At 43.0% G+C, this 18,966-nt stretch overlaps 1 protein-coding gene across 1 annotated transcript in view; it reads left to right on the top strand.

Annotated features, from left to right (window-relative positions):
- Positions 1-14,249, top strand: part of fbxo15 (F-box protein 15) — a 32,016-nt gene extending 17,767 nt beyond the window's left edge. Inside the window, exon 10 of the mRNA XM_048266467.1 lies at positions 14,031-14,249. Within this exon, the coding sequence (XP_048122424.1) occupies positions 14,031-14,084 (54 nt within the window). The 3' untranslated portion in view covers positions 14,085-14,249. The remainder of the gene's footprint in view (positions 1-14,030) is intronic.
- The last annotated feature ends 4,717 nt before the right edge of the window (positions 14,250-18,966 follow it).

Raw genomic sequence — 18,966 nt, 5'->3', positions numbered from 1 at the left:
ACAGTTCAGTCCTATGAGGTTGACAGCTTAAAAACACATTTAAGGATGTAGTTACACTTTGGAAAGCTTTCAGTACTCCATAACATGGGTCTAATGATGGAGACTGTGACATGCAGTAGCAGCAAATATCCGACTCCTTCCAAATGAAAATGGGCTTGAATGGTGACACCGTGACACTGATTCATAGTTAAAAGAGCATTTGGCTCAGATCGTTTGCTGGAACAAGCCGCTTGTGGCAGTTCCGTTGATGGGCAAGCTGAAACAAGACGCCGGATAATGCCTTAATGTATTTCCCAGCTGTCTTTTCTCCTCCCAAGGTCAAGCTGACTATGCAGGAAATGCTATTTTCAACACTTTTTTTATAAAACACTATCACTTTTTTATAAAACACTGGATCAAATCTGCTGTGATGGGGGAGTATGCGTGTGTGTGTGTATGTGTGTTCATAAGGGTAGCTTGTGGTAGCATTTTGCACACCTGAGCCCATACAATACTGTGCATGCAATTTATTTATTTATTTATTTTGCTTTGTTGTAAAATGTACATCACAGAGCTCCTAGTCAGTCACTAAAAGAAACTGAATGGTTGAATACCTTGAGTGTGGTTGTTCTCATGTCATTTTAGGCTCAAGCCTTAGCTTATACCAAGCCTGTTGGGGCGGCTTCTGTGGTAGATTACTGAGAGAGAGAAAACTCTTGAAGGTGAAAAGCACCATATGTTGCCTCGGAGTTCAATACACCAGTCACTCAAGTCACCGTCCTTCACACACCTAATAATCTACTGCTGTGTTGTTCCCAGGCTGAAGTGCACAAATGCTCCATGTACGGCTGTGCTTCCTAACAGGTTGTTCAGAGATGAGAGGGCTTGAGATGGGGCCTCCAGGGGTGATTATGAGCGTGCATCTGGCCAAATCCAATTTTCAGGAGTAAAACTTTCAAATTCAGCAGGGTAAATTACTGCTTTCCGTATTGTAGCGTTTCCAAAGACCTTATGGTTGATGAACCGTCTCACTGGCACTACACTGTTGGCTTTGCTAATGTCGACTTCCAAAGCCCAAGAGTGATATGAAATCGGCAATCTTAGGAAATGAATTGGACCAAAACACACCAAGGGCTTTTACTTTTCTAATCCTCTAACAAAAGCTTCATCCCGCTACATTGCTTCACTAGACTCCTAACACGCCGAAAAGCCCTCAAAAACAATGCACAGACAATTCCTCACAGCAGGCATTTATGACCGATCAAGCGGCCTTGGGGGCCTTGCAGTCCTGATGGCCTCTTAAGACCACTTCTCTGCTTCAAAGTCACTGGGTCAGGTTAATGACGAGGGAGCTGTGTGTGTGGACTCGCTCGTAGCTGATGGTAATGGCTGCATGACTCAATGCAGGCTAGGACCTCTGTGGATGCAGACTGCTGTTGTTTACTATTGATGGTGTGTCCTTGACAAAGGGCTAGGATCTGAAGAGGACAGCTAGGTGCTATCAACATATTAAAGCCATAAATATTTCAAACAATGTGATTTTCTTGTGAATTCAGTCTTGCCTCCACACACTTGGCTGGATTTGACTAGAATGTAGGTTGTTTTGCTTGTTCTTCTCCACTAGGTGGCATGGTTTGTGTTCTTAAGCTGAACCAAATTTGGAGTGGGAAGGCATCTGTCAATTCTGTTCTTCCTTCCCATTTAGTCCAAAACTGATCTGATCGGAAATAGACTAAGTAAACCAATGAGTGTTCGATCGTCAAAGCAAAGCACACAATGTGAGACTATAACATCCCACCTTTATGTGCAGCACCCTTGCAGCCACAGGTCTGTATGGAGCCTAATTGCCAGAGAAGGGTTTGGTTGCTATGGTGCTCTGATATCCTTTAGCTCGCTCCATGTGGCAGCGCTATAGCTTGTCAAGTAGCACTATGTGTGGCACTGTGAATGTGTCACGCTCGATTTATAACTGCCCATGCTAAACAACCTGGCGCACACCTGCCAGATAGTAATTTGCTATGCTTTTATACACATATAGAAACATCTAGAATAATGTGTATCCAAGCAAGCTTTATCTCAAGAGTTTTGTGTAATATTTTCCCCCATTCAGTGTAAATTGTTAGTGTAAATTGTTAGCAGTAAGAGGTTCAATTATGGGGGTCCTTTTTTGGTGGGTTCTCTATAGACTCGTTTAGGATGGAAATTGCTTCTGTTTTTAGCTTGCTGATGCAAATGTCCTCCCTTGTGAGTGACCAGCTGGCTTCGAGCCTAATCAGCCTCTTAAAGTATTGTTTATGCTCGGTCGCGCTCTCACAGGTAGTAAACACATCAGTTGTCCCAAGAACTGGTCTTCACACAGCCTCCGTGCATTTTCCTAACATGTCCTTGGTGCAAGCACTCAGCTGAGTAGTGTTATACCTACAGCCATCATTCAAACTGGAGAAATGGAAAGGAAGCAGAAAAAAAGGCACCACTGTTTTCCACAGATTTCTTTTGCTCAGAAGCGATAACGTTTTACTGTATGACTCACAAACACACACACAGAGTGACGCAGATGATGGTGTAGAGTCACACGCACACACACACACACACACACACACACACTTGCTATGAAGAAACACAGACACAAGACCAGAAGTGTTTAATGCAGAAAAAGATTTGGCCTCCATCCAGCTTGAGAATTATATATAATGCACTCACTGCAGGTCTTTTTAAAGATTTACCATGCAAGCTATAATAATGTTCATAGAAGTTCAGTTATTTGTTTATAATTCATAGTTTGACAGGAATTCTTTGGTAATGTTGAGTCAACCACTTGTACTATGGACTATGGACTTATTTCTTATTTTTATATTACAAATAATCTAGAAACTTTGTTGAGTGGCAATTGTCAAAGATCACTGTTTTCAATTATTTATGTATGGAGGAGAAAGAGCCCCTCATGATATTTTTCAGAAAGCTTGTATTTCATGAGACCACACAATAAAGCATCAGCATGTTTTTATAAACAAGTCTTAATGGTAACACACCTGACCCCCGTCCCCAAAGCACCCAAGCCAGGCTTGATGTTCCGTGGTGCAGTACAGACTACCCTTGAGAATAGTAAAAGCTTTTACCTCAGGACATTGCATCAACTATATCAACAGAAGACAATTAGCTTGCTGGTAAGCCTCTATTGGCAAGCTTTTCCTGTAGCTCACTACCTTTTTCACTGAAAACTACTTCCTGTAGCTTTAGACATCTGTATTAGTGACAATGGCAGAGGCCAGGCTGTCTGACATTCTGCAGAAACTTGAAACTGTTGTACCTCAGCAGACTAATTAAGAGTTATCCATCCACTCCATCTGGACCTTGTTCCAGCAATTAAATGTCTGCTATTGCCGATTCCGCAGGCGTGGTAATGAGGGTGAGGCCTTTGCCGTCTGTCGCCCTGCTGCGTGTTGTGCCATCCATTTGCAGAAGGAGGGGCTGGGAGGTGACCTCAGTCGGGCCGAGACAAGCCCACGGCTAATTGTCACAGGTTAATCTTTATGGCGCTAAAAGCCGGCTTCCGAGTACCGCAACGTGCTCGGGAGTGTAAGCGTCAGAAGCACTGAAGCAATCCATTTCTCCTCCGACTGGACGTTGGTGCAGACAGAGGGCATGCCCGTACAAACGTCTGGGGTCGGCTGACAGGCGGAAAGTGGCGCGACGGGTAGCCTAAGAGAGCGCCTGAAGGCCTCTTCATTGAACCCAAGTCTGGAGAGTCAGCCCATCTACCCCCCCGACTCCCCAAATCCCAGTCCCGCTGCTTGGGGAAGATCAGGCTGTTGTGGAGCCTCCTGGGAGACTGTATTGTAATAGGCTTATTATGCTCAGCAAGGGCTCTGATTTTTACTCCAAACTTGAAAGAGCTCATCAGACCACACGACGAGGCGAAATCTCATTAAATTTCAGGAAGTATCCCAACCTATGGCTGCTGGGCTCGTTGCTGGTATATTACGTATGGTGCTGGCATGTCTATCTTAAAGGTCTCATCTCATCGTTTTTTCATTAATTTTGCAGCGGTCTGTAGTATTGATGAATGCCCTGTGAGCCGGTTTTGGTGAAAAAAATGCTGTCCTGCATCTGTTTCATGCTGTTCTAGTTTGGTGGGGAAGGTGGGCGGAGAGGAACGACTGGATTTCGCCTCTAGTCATGAATATTAATGACATGCTAATGAATTCACCTCTGATTGGCTAACAGTACTGTGACGCTTCCTCCAGTGCATCCTCATCCGATTCTGCCTGTGCTATGCTCCATATTCAACTTTACAGTGCTAAAACCTGGCTAAAACTCGAGGCAAAACTGTTGCACAAAATGTCTTCGGAGATACAACTTCATGTGTTTGATCCTAATATTCGAGTAGGAAGAAGAACCGCTTCCTGATCGTTTGTCGGTGAACGTTGGTTTAATAGAATGGTAACAATTGCCTGTCAGCTTAAAATTTCTCCTAAAAGAGGTAAATGTTTGTGACAATCGTCATCTTGCTTTCAAGTAATAAACAGTTGCAATCTTCCTAGTAGATATTTTACTTCACAACACAGGTAAGCACCCTAAATGCAGTTCAGCCACTGACCTAGCCTGCTAATGCTATCAGAATAGCTAGATAGTTATGGTTTGAATTCCATGATACTATCATTGAAAGACCACTTGGTCATAGCCCAATATATATATAGATCTAAATGCAAACACACCTACCTAGCTATATTTTGCTGGAATTGTACCAGAATGCCTACAGAAGCAGAGGATGTGTGCTGCAAGACTTCTCCGGTAATGAGAACTATGGCTTTGATAGCCTGACAATGGCAGAGGTTAGCCTACTCAAGTTGTTTTCTGTCACGTATGACAGAAAAAGTAGCCTACTATAGTATTTTGGGACTAAATATTACAGTAATCTTATAGGAATACTATAGTATTTGGACATACTATAGGTACTATAAGACTACTATAGAAAAACTATAGCGATTACAGGATATTATAGTTATTAGTAGTACTTTTACAGTATGTCCCAATTATTCCTATAAGATTACTATAATATTTTGTCCCAAATACTATAAGATTCCTATACTACTTTTTCGTAAGGGGATTGCTCATGTGGTTAGAAAAATGGGCAACACCAGTACCCCTGTTGTCTGTATGATCCTGTACCCAGGATTAGAACCGGTCTGCCTTAGCATAATGTACTCCCTTCAAAATGCACTAAACATTCGACTATGACAACTATGGCCCTCTGTGAGACAGAAGATATGAAAGGTAAGATAAACCTTTAGCTTAAAAGGGACAAAAACTGATGAAACTCCTAAAACAAATATACAAAACAGGTCAATTTTCAATAAATAACTATATTATATTTACATACAGCAGTACTCAAAGTGTGGTCCGCAAGCTATCTCAAGTGTTCCACAAGTAGATGTGGTAAAATATAATAGAGGAGTTGTTTGCAATATTGAACCAACTTGTATGTAAATCCAAACAGTTCTGCAACACTGATGTAACCTATGCCAGTTTAAATCATATGAATCCTCTGACACCATAAGCAAGGTGCAAAGACAACAAGCAAGGTGGTTCAGTGAGAAGGCCTATTGTGTCATACTGTTGAAGTAGGTCTACTGTTTTTTTTTTTGCTAGGTGGTCCGTGAAACACTGACAAATAGTAATATTGCAGTCTATTAAAATAATGCAAACACAAAACAAGAACATCCAAACTATGCACAGAATTAACAATGTCCTCTTTTTTATGCAGACATCTGGCCTACAGATCCTTTGTAAGATGGTGCTGGGATTATTTAGGGAAAAAGGTCTGAGTTGCTGTTTCGGCTTGTATTGTCCTGGGGATCCGAAGGGACAACACACAAAACACATTCGTTGGCTGTGATGATTCTATTACATTGCTCTTTGATTGCGCTGGGCCATAGGTGGAGCCATCAGGTGTTATTGTGGAGATGTTGCTTTCATCCTCCTCCTCCTCTTGATCAACCCGAGGTCTTCTAGCTGGCCTTGGATGAACAGGCTTGATGGCAGTAGAGGTAGCAGGCCCCCATGCCCATGGTGTATCCGAAGTGCTTGTATCAATACTCATACTTTTCATGAAGTATTCTGCTTGGGTACCTAAAGTAAATAAATGTGTATTACTGTCAAGTTACAAGATACTAATAGTACACAGGACATTCACTATCTCACACAAAACTGTACTGGCACAATGGAAACAAAAATATTTTAGTGACTGTGGTAAGGTGTAGGATTTACTAAGTAGCACACCCACAAGAAGACATTCGGTAATATCAATTCTATCTGTTATGCAATTCATGGGTTTCATCAGGTCCATTTACACAGGTGTATTAATCAAGCACCATGCAGTCTACATTCATAATCGAGGTGCTTGATTTTATACACCTGTGGAAAGTGACCTGAAGAAATCCATGAATTGACTTTCCCAAACATTGACAAGCACATAAGAACCTGTATTAGCCTACTAGAAAAAGACTTCGAGAAACTAACTAACACAACAATAAAAGTTAGATCACAAACCTTTGCTTCTAACGTGATGACCTAAAGTAGGCTAGAAAGCTGTGTAGCCTGACATGAGGATGTGCTCTGGAAGACATACAAAACACTAAGTAAACAGCAAGTAATCAAACAAAACATCATTGTAGGCCTACAAAGGTCAATGTAATAATGGCAAGAAGACATAAATTAGACTGAAGTGTAAATACCTGAGCTCTAGTGATAGCAACTTAGCCTAATTCCGTTCGCGTTATGTAACGTTACTGCAACAATTAGCTTCCAATAGGCCTAATCAATGGAAGTAGCTACACCTGGCGTGTTAGTGGCCTGTAGGCTACGTTCGGGAAAATAGACCATTCCTCTAATGGATTTTACCAGAGCCCTTCCTATTAGACATTCTCTTATTTTACACGTCGCGAACAGAACACTTCAGTTACGTGCCTGGTGTAGCTTCCTGTAATATAGGCTAGCCTAAGCCTAGCTTGTACCCTTTTCATGCATGCTAACGTGAAGAATATGAACATGCTATTTTGTAACAGACGTCAGGTGGAAAAGTTTGTTTGTACTTACAGCCTGAGCTGGTGGTCGATCATCATGACGGTACAGAACCAGGTTTTCAGAACATCGATGCAAAACCACTTTCTAACTGTAGGCAGTGACTGTGGTCGAAATGATTGGAACACAGAACTAATGTTGCACTACTCGGTGGTGGTGTTCCAACGATAAATCCGAACCATTTCTTCCTCAACTCATGTTTCTAAGGCAAGACATGCAACATTGATGTGTTATTGCCACAAATAACACAGGCACGATTTTTTTCCGCCATGTTAGCAACTTGCTGTTAACGCCTACTAGCTGCAGAGAGACAATCCCCTAGCCGCAAAATCTTCCAGTCTTCCTGTAGGCGGTCACAAGCCAAGGTGGGCGAGGCCATGAATAATCAGTTTCCCTTCGGCCTCATTGGGAAGGGGTCTTTCTGATTCGCTTGTTTTTCTGTATATTTTCTTTCATTGGCTAATGCGGGCAATGGGGGTAGAAGATCATTTTCACGTGTAGCATGCATATGCAACTTGGAGTGAGCTATAGTATTTCGAAAGTAACAAGTATTAAACGGTTTCTCAGTGAATGAGACCTTTAAAGGTTGTATCAGCGATAGATACGTCACTTCTGTTGATATTCAAACAAAACAGAATGCTAGCTCACTACTCCCTTCCCCTCCCTCCCATGCAAATAAAACTCTCCTAAACGCGCATTTCGTCGGTTATTGGTTGAAACCTTGACACTACTGAGGTTATTTGAGCTCATTTCTACTGGGTCAATTCTTTCAGCATACTGTCCCGTTGGATTGTATAGTCCCATCAGTTTTGGGGTCTTTCACCATATGGCATCTCCGACCAATTCAATCTACAGTACAACCTCCACTTTCCCCCATCTGCTGCATGCTCACTGACTAGGTTGCTACCTTCTTTCATTTGTACATCAATGGTAAATGGAAGGTAAATGGGCTGCTTTGCTAAGTCAGCATACAATCACTCATTCACAGACACACACTTGTGTGTTTGTAAACCTGGGCGCGTCGCTTGTAAATGTCCCTGCCTCCACCACCACCACCACTGTGCGCTCCAGAGGGTAGCTGCGCTCCAGGCCTTTGGCGAAATCCTTTAGCTGGTCGCTGGTGTGCTCCAGTGCGTGGCGCGCTGATAAGCCAGCACACCAGAACGAACGTGCCGGAGTCAGTACGCACAGCAGGTGCTGCATACTAAACGGTTCCCCCGAGTCTAACACATCAGAGCCCTTTCCTAAGCATGCACTAATCAATATCCTGATTGACTCTTAGGTGGGAGCGTGTGTGTGTTGTTAGGTCCTTTTCTTTTAAACCTTTTAAAACAGCAGAACCTGTTGTTCTGATTGAATTGTGCTTAGAAATAAAGAGACTGGTTAATTCTATTTGATGTGTGTGTGTGTGTGTGTGTGTGTGTGTGTGTGTGTGTGTGTGTGTGAGAGAGAGAGAGAGAGAGAGCATACTTCGGCATACTTTGCTTTTGACAGCACAATGATGGCTTTGTGTTTCTGTATAAGTGTGTGTGTGTATGTGAGAGAGTGTGTGAGTGTCAACTGCATGTTTAAAATTGGAAAGCCGACATGGGAGATGTGAGGACACATGGTCAACAGGCAACAAATGCCGGCAGCTCATGGAGGTAATGATGCGCTCTTTTGATTTTGAGGATTGCACCGCTGATTTATTTTGGTGAAGGGGAGAATGAGAGAGAGCGAGAGAGCTGTGGCTGCTGGGGGAATTCTCATCGAGGAGAACTCGCCGAGCAATTGTTTTTAGCGTAAAGGCCTGTGCCCTAGGCGAGATCCATTGATCTGCAGGAGTACAGAGAGAGAGGGGGAGAGAGAGAGGGGGAGAAAGAGAGAGAGAGATAGTGAAAGACATGGAGAGAGAGAGACTTGAAGGAAGCGGCAGCTCAGACACCCTGTGCAAACAAGCCTCATTATATGTGAAGTGTGGCTGCTGTGGGATTTACGAGGAATAATATCTGGAGTGGGTTTGGCTGTGCCATACACACACACACACACACACACACACAGAGCAGCAAGTAGCGTTTGTTTCTTTATCTCATGTCGCATTTCCTTGCGAAGCATTACGGCCTGGAACACGCCACTGTTTACTTATGCTTAGGGCAATAAAATATTTGGCACCTCTCGAGCTCTGATCCTCTGCATCACTCTCCTCCTAAAACATAATGCTCTATTTTATATAATCCCCTGACTGATTCATGGACTCGATAAATAAGAGAGGATATACAGTGGTGTCAGTGCTGTGTTTGAGGAGTGGGAAATGCAGTTTAGCCTCGCCGGGCCTCCTGGTGGGTCCAGCAGCTCAAGGAAATCTATTACAGGTTTTCAGATCTTTTGGAGTTGCACTACAGGGATGCTTGTGATTTCCACAGAGGTATGGCAAGTGTGTGTGTGTGTGTGTGTGTGTGTGTGTGTTTTGAAAAAAGAGAGAAGGGTAATATATTGAGAGGGCTTTAGAGCAGTTCTCTGACAGGTCAGGCCGTATAGAAGTAAAGATTAGTTCAGATTTAAACTCTATAGAGGTTGGAATATGTCAAGGGGCTCATAATTTCTAGCCATGGGCTGTGTGGTTTTATTTTCAAGAGTTATCGTGGCCAATATCTCTTGACATTTTTAAACTCGGTGTATTTACCATCACATGCAAATCCAGCAACTGGTATTTTTTAATGACAATGGAATTGAACACTTGTGACATTTTAGCAAAGACACAAAATAAATAGATAAAAAGGAAAGAATATCAGCCGCTGGGCCACCTGCACTGGTCAGCTGTGACTCACATCAAAGTTGACTGAAATTACGACAGTCTGGTCAAATTTCCACTTGCGTGCACCCATCATAGCACTAACCTGACAGCTTGGCACCTCCTAGCTTTGATACATTAGCTGGCCTAAATCAAAGAGACACTGTCCGGTGATATGAAACAAAAAACATGACTCACTGCAGGGTCTGAGGTTAATGATGAAAACTAATGAGAATGCTGCCATCTATCTTTGTCCCCTTTTGAAACAGCCAGGCTACACTGAGGGACTGATGCGTTGCTTTGGCAGAATAAAAATAAGGTCTAACATTCATTTTTCCAAAATATGCACACTCATGTCTGATGTTGCCAGTTTCATTGATTATGGTGGAAGCTAATTGTTGCGCTCCGCTAACGGCACATTTCAGTTGTGCGTCCAGTATAGCCCCGCTGAAACACATTGACAGTGTTGTCATGGCAATTGCTTATGTCCATAATGTGACTCTGCAATACACAATAGAGCCATACTTACATTGGCATATGTCGCTCTAATAGTTACCCCAGTCATAAGGAGAAATGCCATAACAAATGTAATGGCCTGGCTCAATGGCCATAACCAGAATTAAAGAGGACAAACGTAAGTGCGTGAGAGTAATGTGAACTGAGATCTGAAATGCATGAGTGCAAACAGGAAGCAGGAAGAAGAGGGGGCATGATGCTGAAGCCGTTTTTCTGTTTTCTTCCCTTTAACATCTTTTGAACATTCGTCAACCTCTCTTAGTTCACTACCAGCTTTTATCCTTCTATGCATCCAGCCAGTAGTCCATATCATGACCCCTAGACACCAGCTTTCTGATCAACATTAAAGATGAATACATTTTTCTGTTGAAGCTTTATGTGGTGCTTTGACCAGTGGGAGACTACTGTAGGTAATAACGGTGCTTTTCAGCTTCCTTCTTTTTGAACTGATGCTTTTCCTTTCTCTGCAGTGATTTTTTTTGCTGTGCTGTCAGCCTCTAACTCTGACTCAAAGTCTGACCTGCACTAACCATCAGCACTCTCCGCACCTTACAGATGATGATGGTGAGGAGGAGGAGGAAATGGGGGATGGGGAGGTTGAATGCACTTTGGCGCAATACATTCCAACAACATTTTAATATTGACCCTGTCGTGTTATTATTATTTAATATCGACCAGTGGTGTTATTAAATTCTCAGTAAACCAGTAGACTGAGGTTTAATGGTGTATTTCACCATCCCCCATTCTGTTTTAGTTAGTTAGTTAGTGTGCTTTTCTCCAGAGCCACTGGCAGCATAGCTAGTGAATCAATCAGAAAACTCAAATGCATTTTTAATTGCATTTTTTAAAACACTCATGAACATACAGATACCAACGAAAAGTGTGCGTGTGAGAGAGATAGAGAGAGAGAGAGAGAGACTATTTTCCTGATTGCAGGCATCTGGTGATTTATCATTGTATTTTGATTCATGTTATTTTTTCCACTGTTTGAAAGAATGTAGAGCGTGAAGCACTTAACTGAGGCACTGGCATTTCGCCGGCGGTCAAGCAATGGTGGCTATCTGCGAAGGAACTCATTTTCCGACCATCAAATGGCATGCAGTGTGTGTGTGTGTGTGTGTGTGTGTGTGTGTGTGATGAGGAGGATATCCCACTAATGATAAAGATTGATTCAAGCATATGCATACTGTAGGCCCAGGCCACTGTCCTTTCTGCACGCCTGCTGATTGTGTGGCTTTTGTGCACACATGATGAATGACTGCTAGTTATGCCACTTGAGGGGTAATTTTCTTTTAACCTGCAAGTCTATGAGCCGTACCTGCAAGCAATATGCAACTGCTGAATGAATCTGTCATGAATCCTTCTCTATAGAGAGAGTAATAGTGTGATTGTGTGTAGTTTGTATGTTGAGCGCAAACTCAAAGTGAGCTTGGATGTGCTTCACTGAAAATACATGACACACTAGTATACTAGTACATGGAATATTATCATTCTTCATTGAATTGCTCTAGTTAAACAGGTGCACACAGAATACCTTAAGTATACTAAACAGTGTCTACTACACAAAACAATACATGACACGAACATACTACATACTGTAGAACAGTACATGACATATATGGCAGAAAAGCACTCTGCATTAAGGGGCATCCTGGTTTATAGTGCAGGAACCCACGGAGGGAATGATATGAGGAATGGCCACAAGAAGGCATTGAAGGACCATCTGATTCCCTCAGCTTTGTGTGTCTATGCAGGAGTCGGATTAGTTGGTGTTTTGAAGGCCATATCTGAGCATAATGGGAAAATTAATAATTGACTACATTTTACATCCCAGGTTTTAATCATGTATAACCAGAACATCAAATAAATAAAAACCTCAATATAAAAACAAAGTGCACTTATCTTATACTGTAGATTTGCCAACTCAGACAAAGTCCTTTCAGGCAAGTCCCTCCACTGAGCGGCCATATTGCAACGCTTTTTGGGCACTTATCGGGCATCTATTTCGGCAGAAATGGGTGGGCGCAAGGCTTCACAGCACCAACTTGCTCCAGCGGCGAGATCACAACACATGATTGGCTCAATGTATTCACAACACAACACATGCTTGGCTCAATGTATTCATATGTCGACGTTTTGCCGCGGAAGGGGTGGGATATGTAAGGGATAATGTATAGAACGCCGGTCATTACTGGGAAAATAAGTCCCGACAAGGCGAACCGGACGCGCAGCGGAGGGGTCTTGTTCCGCCCTGAAGGGACTTATTTTCCCAGTAATGACCAGCGTTCCATACATTATCCCGCTTATTACACGGCTACTTGCCAAAACGAAATAATAAACTCCCCACAGTATGACTTTAGCCTACATAGCCTAGCCTATTTGTTACCGTTCATCGTGGCATTTGCTGAGACACAAATAGTTTGCATCAACACACGCTGAATTTGAATCAAACATTCTTCAGAACACCGCTGATCAACCGTCTGCTTTCACTTTTGAATGAAGTTCCAGTTCTTGCGTAGTGATATGAAAGACGTATCAGAAGCACAAAACTCGTTGCCATTGACAGCGGTAATTATATGTTTGCAGCGGTAATTACATGAATATATTTTACCGTAGAACTTTGGGAAATCCCATTCAAGCCAATGGAGCGTTCTACTTGTCATGTGAAGAGCCGTGTAAGTGTAGACAACTGGCGTTACAAACTAACCCCATGCATTTCTATAGAGGATTTTTTGAGTGCTGTCTCTCCCATTAGAAAGTCTCTGACTCAGAGTGATCATGCCACAGGAGCTTGTTTGGAGATGATCTATCCCAAGAAACCTTTGATTTCATAAAATGCTGCTAATCCATAAAACAGCTGTTTGGAAAGTTTAGACAATATATTGTGTGTGTGTGTGTGTGGATGGGTGTATGGAAGGTGTGGGTAGACTAATAATGGAATCAAATGTAGTGACCACTTAACACATCTCCCAAGGTAACCAAGGCCTCTTCCTCCTCCTCCTTTTTTCTGACTTGGTCTGCTGCTGTGCTCTGGAGGTCAGATTTCCATCCTCTCTGTGTGTGTGTGTCTTTCTTTCTCTTTCTCCACTGTGGCCTTGTGCAGTTTGTTTCTTCTTTCTTCTCATTTCCCCCCTCTCTCTCTGTCTCTTCTCTCAGTGCCCCAACCTTGGTGCAGCTAAATACAAAATGCGTCTCATTAGGGAATATCAGCCGCCACTCGCTGGGCAACATTCATCAACGTCAGTGGGGAGGATTGTGCCAGGTCAGCTGCATCTCACCCACTCTCGCACTGTGCTGTCCAGACTTTACCTGTCCGCTGCTCTTCATTCTCCCAGCCACTCAGTGGACAAACAGACGACTTTAAAGGTCTTTTGGGACTGCCTAGCTCTTATCCAGCTGGTAGGCTATGTATGGCCTAAGGGCACTACAACTATCCCCTTCTGAAGAGAAAAATAATTTCAGTAGATTTGTATGCTGCTGGCAAACATGTGATTTGTGAAAGAATATACTGGTTGACAGCTGAAAGACAAAATAAAGCAACCATTTTATTATAATATTGGGGGCTGTCTGCCTATAAGGCATGCGGGATCCATGCACCATTGCACAGTAGTCACTGAAGTCATGCTAACATCTTGGCATTTAGTGTTTTTTCGTGTGATTTGTCTGTCCTTCTGTCTGTGTGCAGGATTACTCAAAAAATACAGGCCCAATTTCCATGCAGATTGGTGGAAAGGTTTAGCATGGTCCAAAGAAAAACTCCGACTGATGGACCAACTGCATCATTTCAGGTTCACCTTCACCACTGTTGTGCCAAATGCCCTCCAGTGTTATTGGTGTTGTTCCAGATAGCATGATATCATAGAGCATCAGTGGCGCAAAAAGTGGGTATATATGCGGCGCATAGGGGCGCAGCACCATGGAGGCGCCAAAGCGATGGTAAAAAAAATAAAATAATATATTTGGTATTTTCTATATGTAGCTACTGCTGTCCGTGTCTAAATCATTTCAACATTTTCTCAATGTTCTATAACATTTTAGAGGACTAACAGGCTAGAGTAAGCGCCTATATCTCATAAGATTCCATCATAGAATTTTGACATAGAAGAGGGAGTCGGGGCGCCATGAGCGCTGAACGAGCAGATAGGCCTACGAGTAGCGAGTTGCCGTCTATGGAAAAAGATGGATACAGCAAAAAAAGCTGTTGGCGGCTAAAAATAGAAAAAGAAAGAGGGAAAAGAAGATGGCATGTCAAGGGATGCAACAGCAGTTAAATAAGTGGACGGTGAACGGCAACAGGTAGGATTTAAAGTGATGACGTCTGTGCTTGGAGGCTTGCAAATATGAATGTTAACAGACTAACTAGCGTTTGTTAAGCATAATGCCGATTGAAACATAGCCTATTCCATTCAGATAGCTAGGTGGCTACCATGCTCATACTGCACTTTTAATGGCCAACTGCAAACAGAACGCTAGCAGCAACTCATTACATGTTTCCATATCCTAACACTTAAGGCTCCTTGTAATAACTTAATATTGTGTTGTGTTGTCAATGTGGTGCAAACAAACAAGGCTAGAGTAGGCCTATCAGCCTGCTGACAAAAGGACGTTATGAGAACCGTTTAGACTCTCTTAAAGTGACAATGCACCATTTATCAATACTTCATTTATCAGTATATCCAGTATAACATCAAGTTAAACATAAAATTGGCAGCATTTCTTTAAAAACATATTCAATACATACTAATGCACAGTAATAGTGTAAATTATTGGCCTTTTGTTTTGCTTTAGTTGTTTGTGGTTTTTTTTTTTTTTTTTGGGGGCGGGCAATATTGTTGTTGCATACCCTTCAAAAAATGGGTAGCTGCGCCCCTGTAGAGCATGATATACTGTAATGTGTACGTGTTCTCACCACAAAGCATTAATGAATTAATGCAACAGTACACCATTTTCATATCCAACTATTTGCTGAATGGTAATGTCCAACACTATGATTATCATTGGACAGTGTTTAAGTCGACATATGAAAACCAGTAACACACTGATATCTTGAGTTTGCTAGATGGTCCGACAGATGTGTTAATCTGTATATATGCAACATATTGTATATAGTGCAATCAAAACAAATGTGAAATTAATAATAGTGAAACTATATTACACAGAGTGCCAAACCATAATATATATGGTAACAAACATGCAACCCCTGTGCAGCCCTGACCTGGGCGAAACGGAGAGAGATGGAGACTAGCAGTGACCAGCACTAGTTTTGTGTGTTAATTAATGGGTAAACATAATCTTCCTCAGTGCATCAGAGGCACACCCAACCCGCCCACGACCCCTTTCCCCCCCTCAGGCTGACCCATGCCCAGCTGTGATGCGAAGCTTGGACAGCGACGACCTTCTAACAAAACTCTCGAGGATAAGTGCTGCACTGCCATCGCTCCCAGCCATGTGGAACCTACGCACAGCAGCCAAAAGTCTGGTAATGCAATTTATTCCACACATTCACACACACACACTCTCTCTCCTTGAGAGGCAGATGTATAGAAGCATCCAAAATGGCACCAATCAGGTTCATCCATATTCTTATATATTACCAACAATTAATGAATGCCTCGGGTGTTGACATTACCTTACTGATGTATGTCTTCTGCATCATTTGACTTGTACACATCGACTGGTTGGACAGCAGACATTTAAAAATGTGTTTTGTAGATGATAAACTACAGAGAGAGAACACAAGTATGACTAAAATATGCATGGCAGCCTCGGAGCGTATGCAAATCAGGCCTTAAGAGTCTTACGGACACGGACAGGCTTGTAGGGGAACATGAAAGATGTAGAGGAACAGCAGGACGACATCCAGCATCCGCTCGCATTTCACAGCCATTTACGGCTCAAACAAGACAGGGGGAACAGAGCGCAAATCTGCTCAGTCTCTGAGTCCAGTAGATCAGCTCTCAAGTTTCTGCTGGACATCATAGAGAGTAAGGCAGCTACTAATGCATCCACATCGCAGAATCGCTTTTGAGTCTTTACTAAACGTGTCTCTCTATAGCAGAAAGCCTCTCTGGTCTTTTTTTGTGCTGCTACATATACTGCAACTTGCACACTCGCCCCCAATTTGATTGAACGTCACATATAGTTTGTCTGCTTCCATATGTTCAGATGCATGTTCCCCAAGGAGTACTGCCATGCAATCTAATTGGGCGTTAACTCAATTACAGCAAGGTTGTTACTGCAAGAAGTTCTGCTGATTTGCAGTTATATATTGCATTGTATATTCACAAAATGCTTTCATCCAAGTACTTTGAAGGAAAAATATACAATTTACCAGCATGCGAGTTTCCAATGAACAGTCATTGGCGTGTAAATGCCAATGGAAGTATACATAAGTACTGATACCTTATAACTAGGAATAAACACGCTATTCTCTCGAAGTGTTTGTTTGTTGCTGTTTGTATATTATACAACATCTGCTGGTAGAGCAAGGAAGATGCAGTCTCTGGTGTGTTCATCCCCAAGCTTCGCTGTCACCTTTATGGCTGGTAACAGCAAATTGCCTCTGGTGACATCTCAGTAAGCACACTGAAGGTTGACCAAAGGTAATCTGGGCTGTTGTCAGCAAGACAGACCTCATCAGGCTCGCCGTGACAGGTTCAGCGTAGCACGACGGCTTTCTTCCTCCTCAGTGCCGACGCTCCACCGACACCACCGCCACAGCTGCTGCTGCCGCATGCGCCTCGGAAGCCGTTCCCACACGACACTCACAATGCGGCAATCCCACGTCCCTCCAAGCGTATTGATTGATTCCCCTTAAACTAAAAAGGAGTAGAGGGAGCACACACACACACATGCACACGCACACACACACGCGTCAGTCTACTGCGTTGAACTAGACCATTTCAGGACAATCACACACACAAGGAGACACCTATTTTGATTTTTTTTTTACAAGAAATCACACATGAAGCCATTTTAGTTGTGTTAGTGTATTTGTGCTGCCTGTTTGTTATTATGTTGATATTTTTCCCTTTTCGTCTGAGTATTCAGGGATGGCTGGTATCAGCTGCTCTTACAGGCTTTGTTTTCATAGTCGAAAAGCCAACACCGTCTTTTGGGCCACGAGGGGGTTTGTCTCCGTACCCTCTGGCCTCTTGCCAAAGACACAACCTAAAACTTTGCAAGGTATCGATGCGGCGGAATGTAACTCTGACTCCTTTGCATTCCAAGGCGTTCCCCCTATACGCACATATTTAATAACGCGCAGAGCCTTCTGACTCACCATGTTTTTGTCCTCCTCCTTTCCTCTCCAGTGGCGGTGTGCGCAGCGTTGCAGAGCACTCTCCTCGCCGGGGGAATTGCGATCATACGGCAGCACAACTGAAAGCATTTCAAGGAGGTCCCGCCGGAGCCTATTCAGCTTTATCTCTGCATAATTACCCCAAAGTGATCGCAGAAATCAATGCAATGCCTGTCCCATCTGTCCCAAGTGTGGGGCTTCGTAATCAAAGTGCACATACCTGTCCTGACGACGGGGCCTAGAGACAGCGAGAAGCATTCCTTAATATGCCAAGTCGCCACGCTTGCCAACAGCAATGCCAAGGGGCCTTGAAAATGGGTTTGCTCCAACACTGGCACTGAATGTGACTTGTGTTCTGCTGCATTCTCTTTTGGTGCCAAAGTAAATCTGCACACAGAGTCAATATAGTTGCTTTTTCGTATATATACTGTATATAAATATATATTTAATATTCTGTCCAGTGTGATTTTTAGTTATGTTGTATCATTATATTGGAGATTTTGTTAAATAACCTCTGAACAAGTGGACCTCACAAATTACTGAAAGGCTTTTCCAGTGAGCTCCCCTTTGGTGCATAATTACACCACTATGAGACATTATAGCAGTGCCGGTGGATTCGGAGAAAGAGGTCTATTCATGGCTCACGTGAGTGATGTTAAGTGCCAGTCCGAGGTGGAGACTGAGGGCCATTTGTTCTGAGTCTAAATCAAGAGTGACAGGCGGTAATGAAGACAAAGGGTATTATTCAAAGCCTCAATTTCACACTCAGCAACATCTGGCGAGCGGGGGACAGAAACGCATGCAACGGCAGAGGCTGCCGCTGGCTCCGTTACGACCGAGTGAGGTCAAATCTCTCTCGCGTTGTCATTAATTTCCCCTATTGGAGCATGCTGGAGAGGTCATACTGCTCCACAGTCCACAACTTCACTGCAGTGCACACTTAGTGCGTCCATACCAATGACTTTACACTAAAGAAAACGCTGTTGGTAGCCTGGCAGAGGAATGCATACTTTGAAAGGATTCTGTCAGACTGTGCTCAATCTCCTTCACCACAGAGGCTGTGTGCTTGGCTCAAGCTTGTCAAATGTCAGCCTAAATCCATTAAGATTTACCGCCCAATTCATTGGATATACACTAAATATTCCATTACATCTGCTGCAGAGTAATGATGATGTAAATGCATTATTTAAACTAATTAGACGTGGCAGTGTATGTGTGTCCTTGTGTGTGTGTGTGTGTGTGTGTGTGTGTGTGTTTGCGCGTGTCTGATTGCTTCACTGTTGCCATATATTGCCAGTATTGGCCGTCCTTTCATACGACT

The sequence above is a fragment of the Alosa alosa genome, chromosome 16, assembly GCF_017589495.1.
Source record: "Alosa alosa isolate M-15738 ecotype Scorff River chromosome 16, AALO_Geno_1.1, whole genome shotgun sequence".
In the NCBI taxonomy this organism is placed as follows: domain Eukaryota; kingdom Metazoa; phylum Chordata; class Actinopteri; order Clupeiformes; family Clupeidae; genus Alosa; species Alosa alosa.
This window is presented reverse-complemented; position numbering and strand designations above follow the sequence as displayed.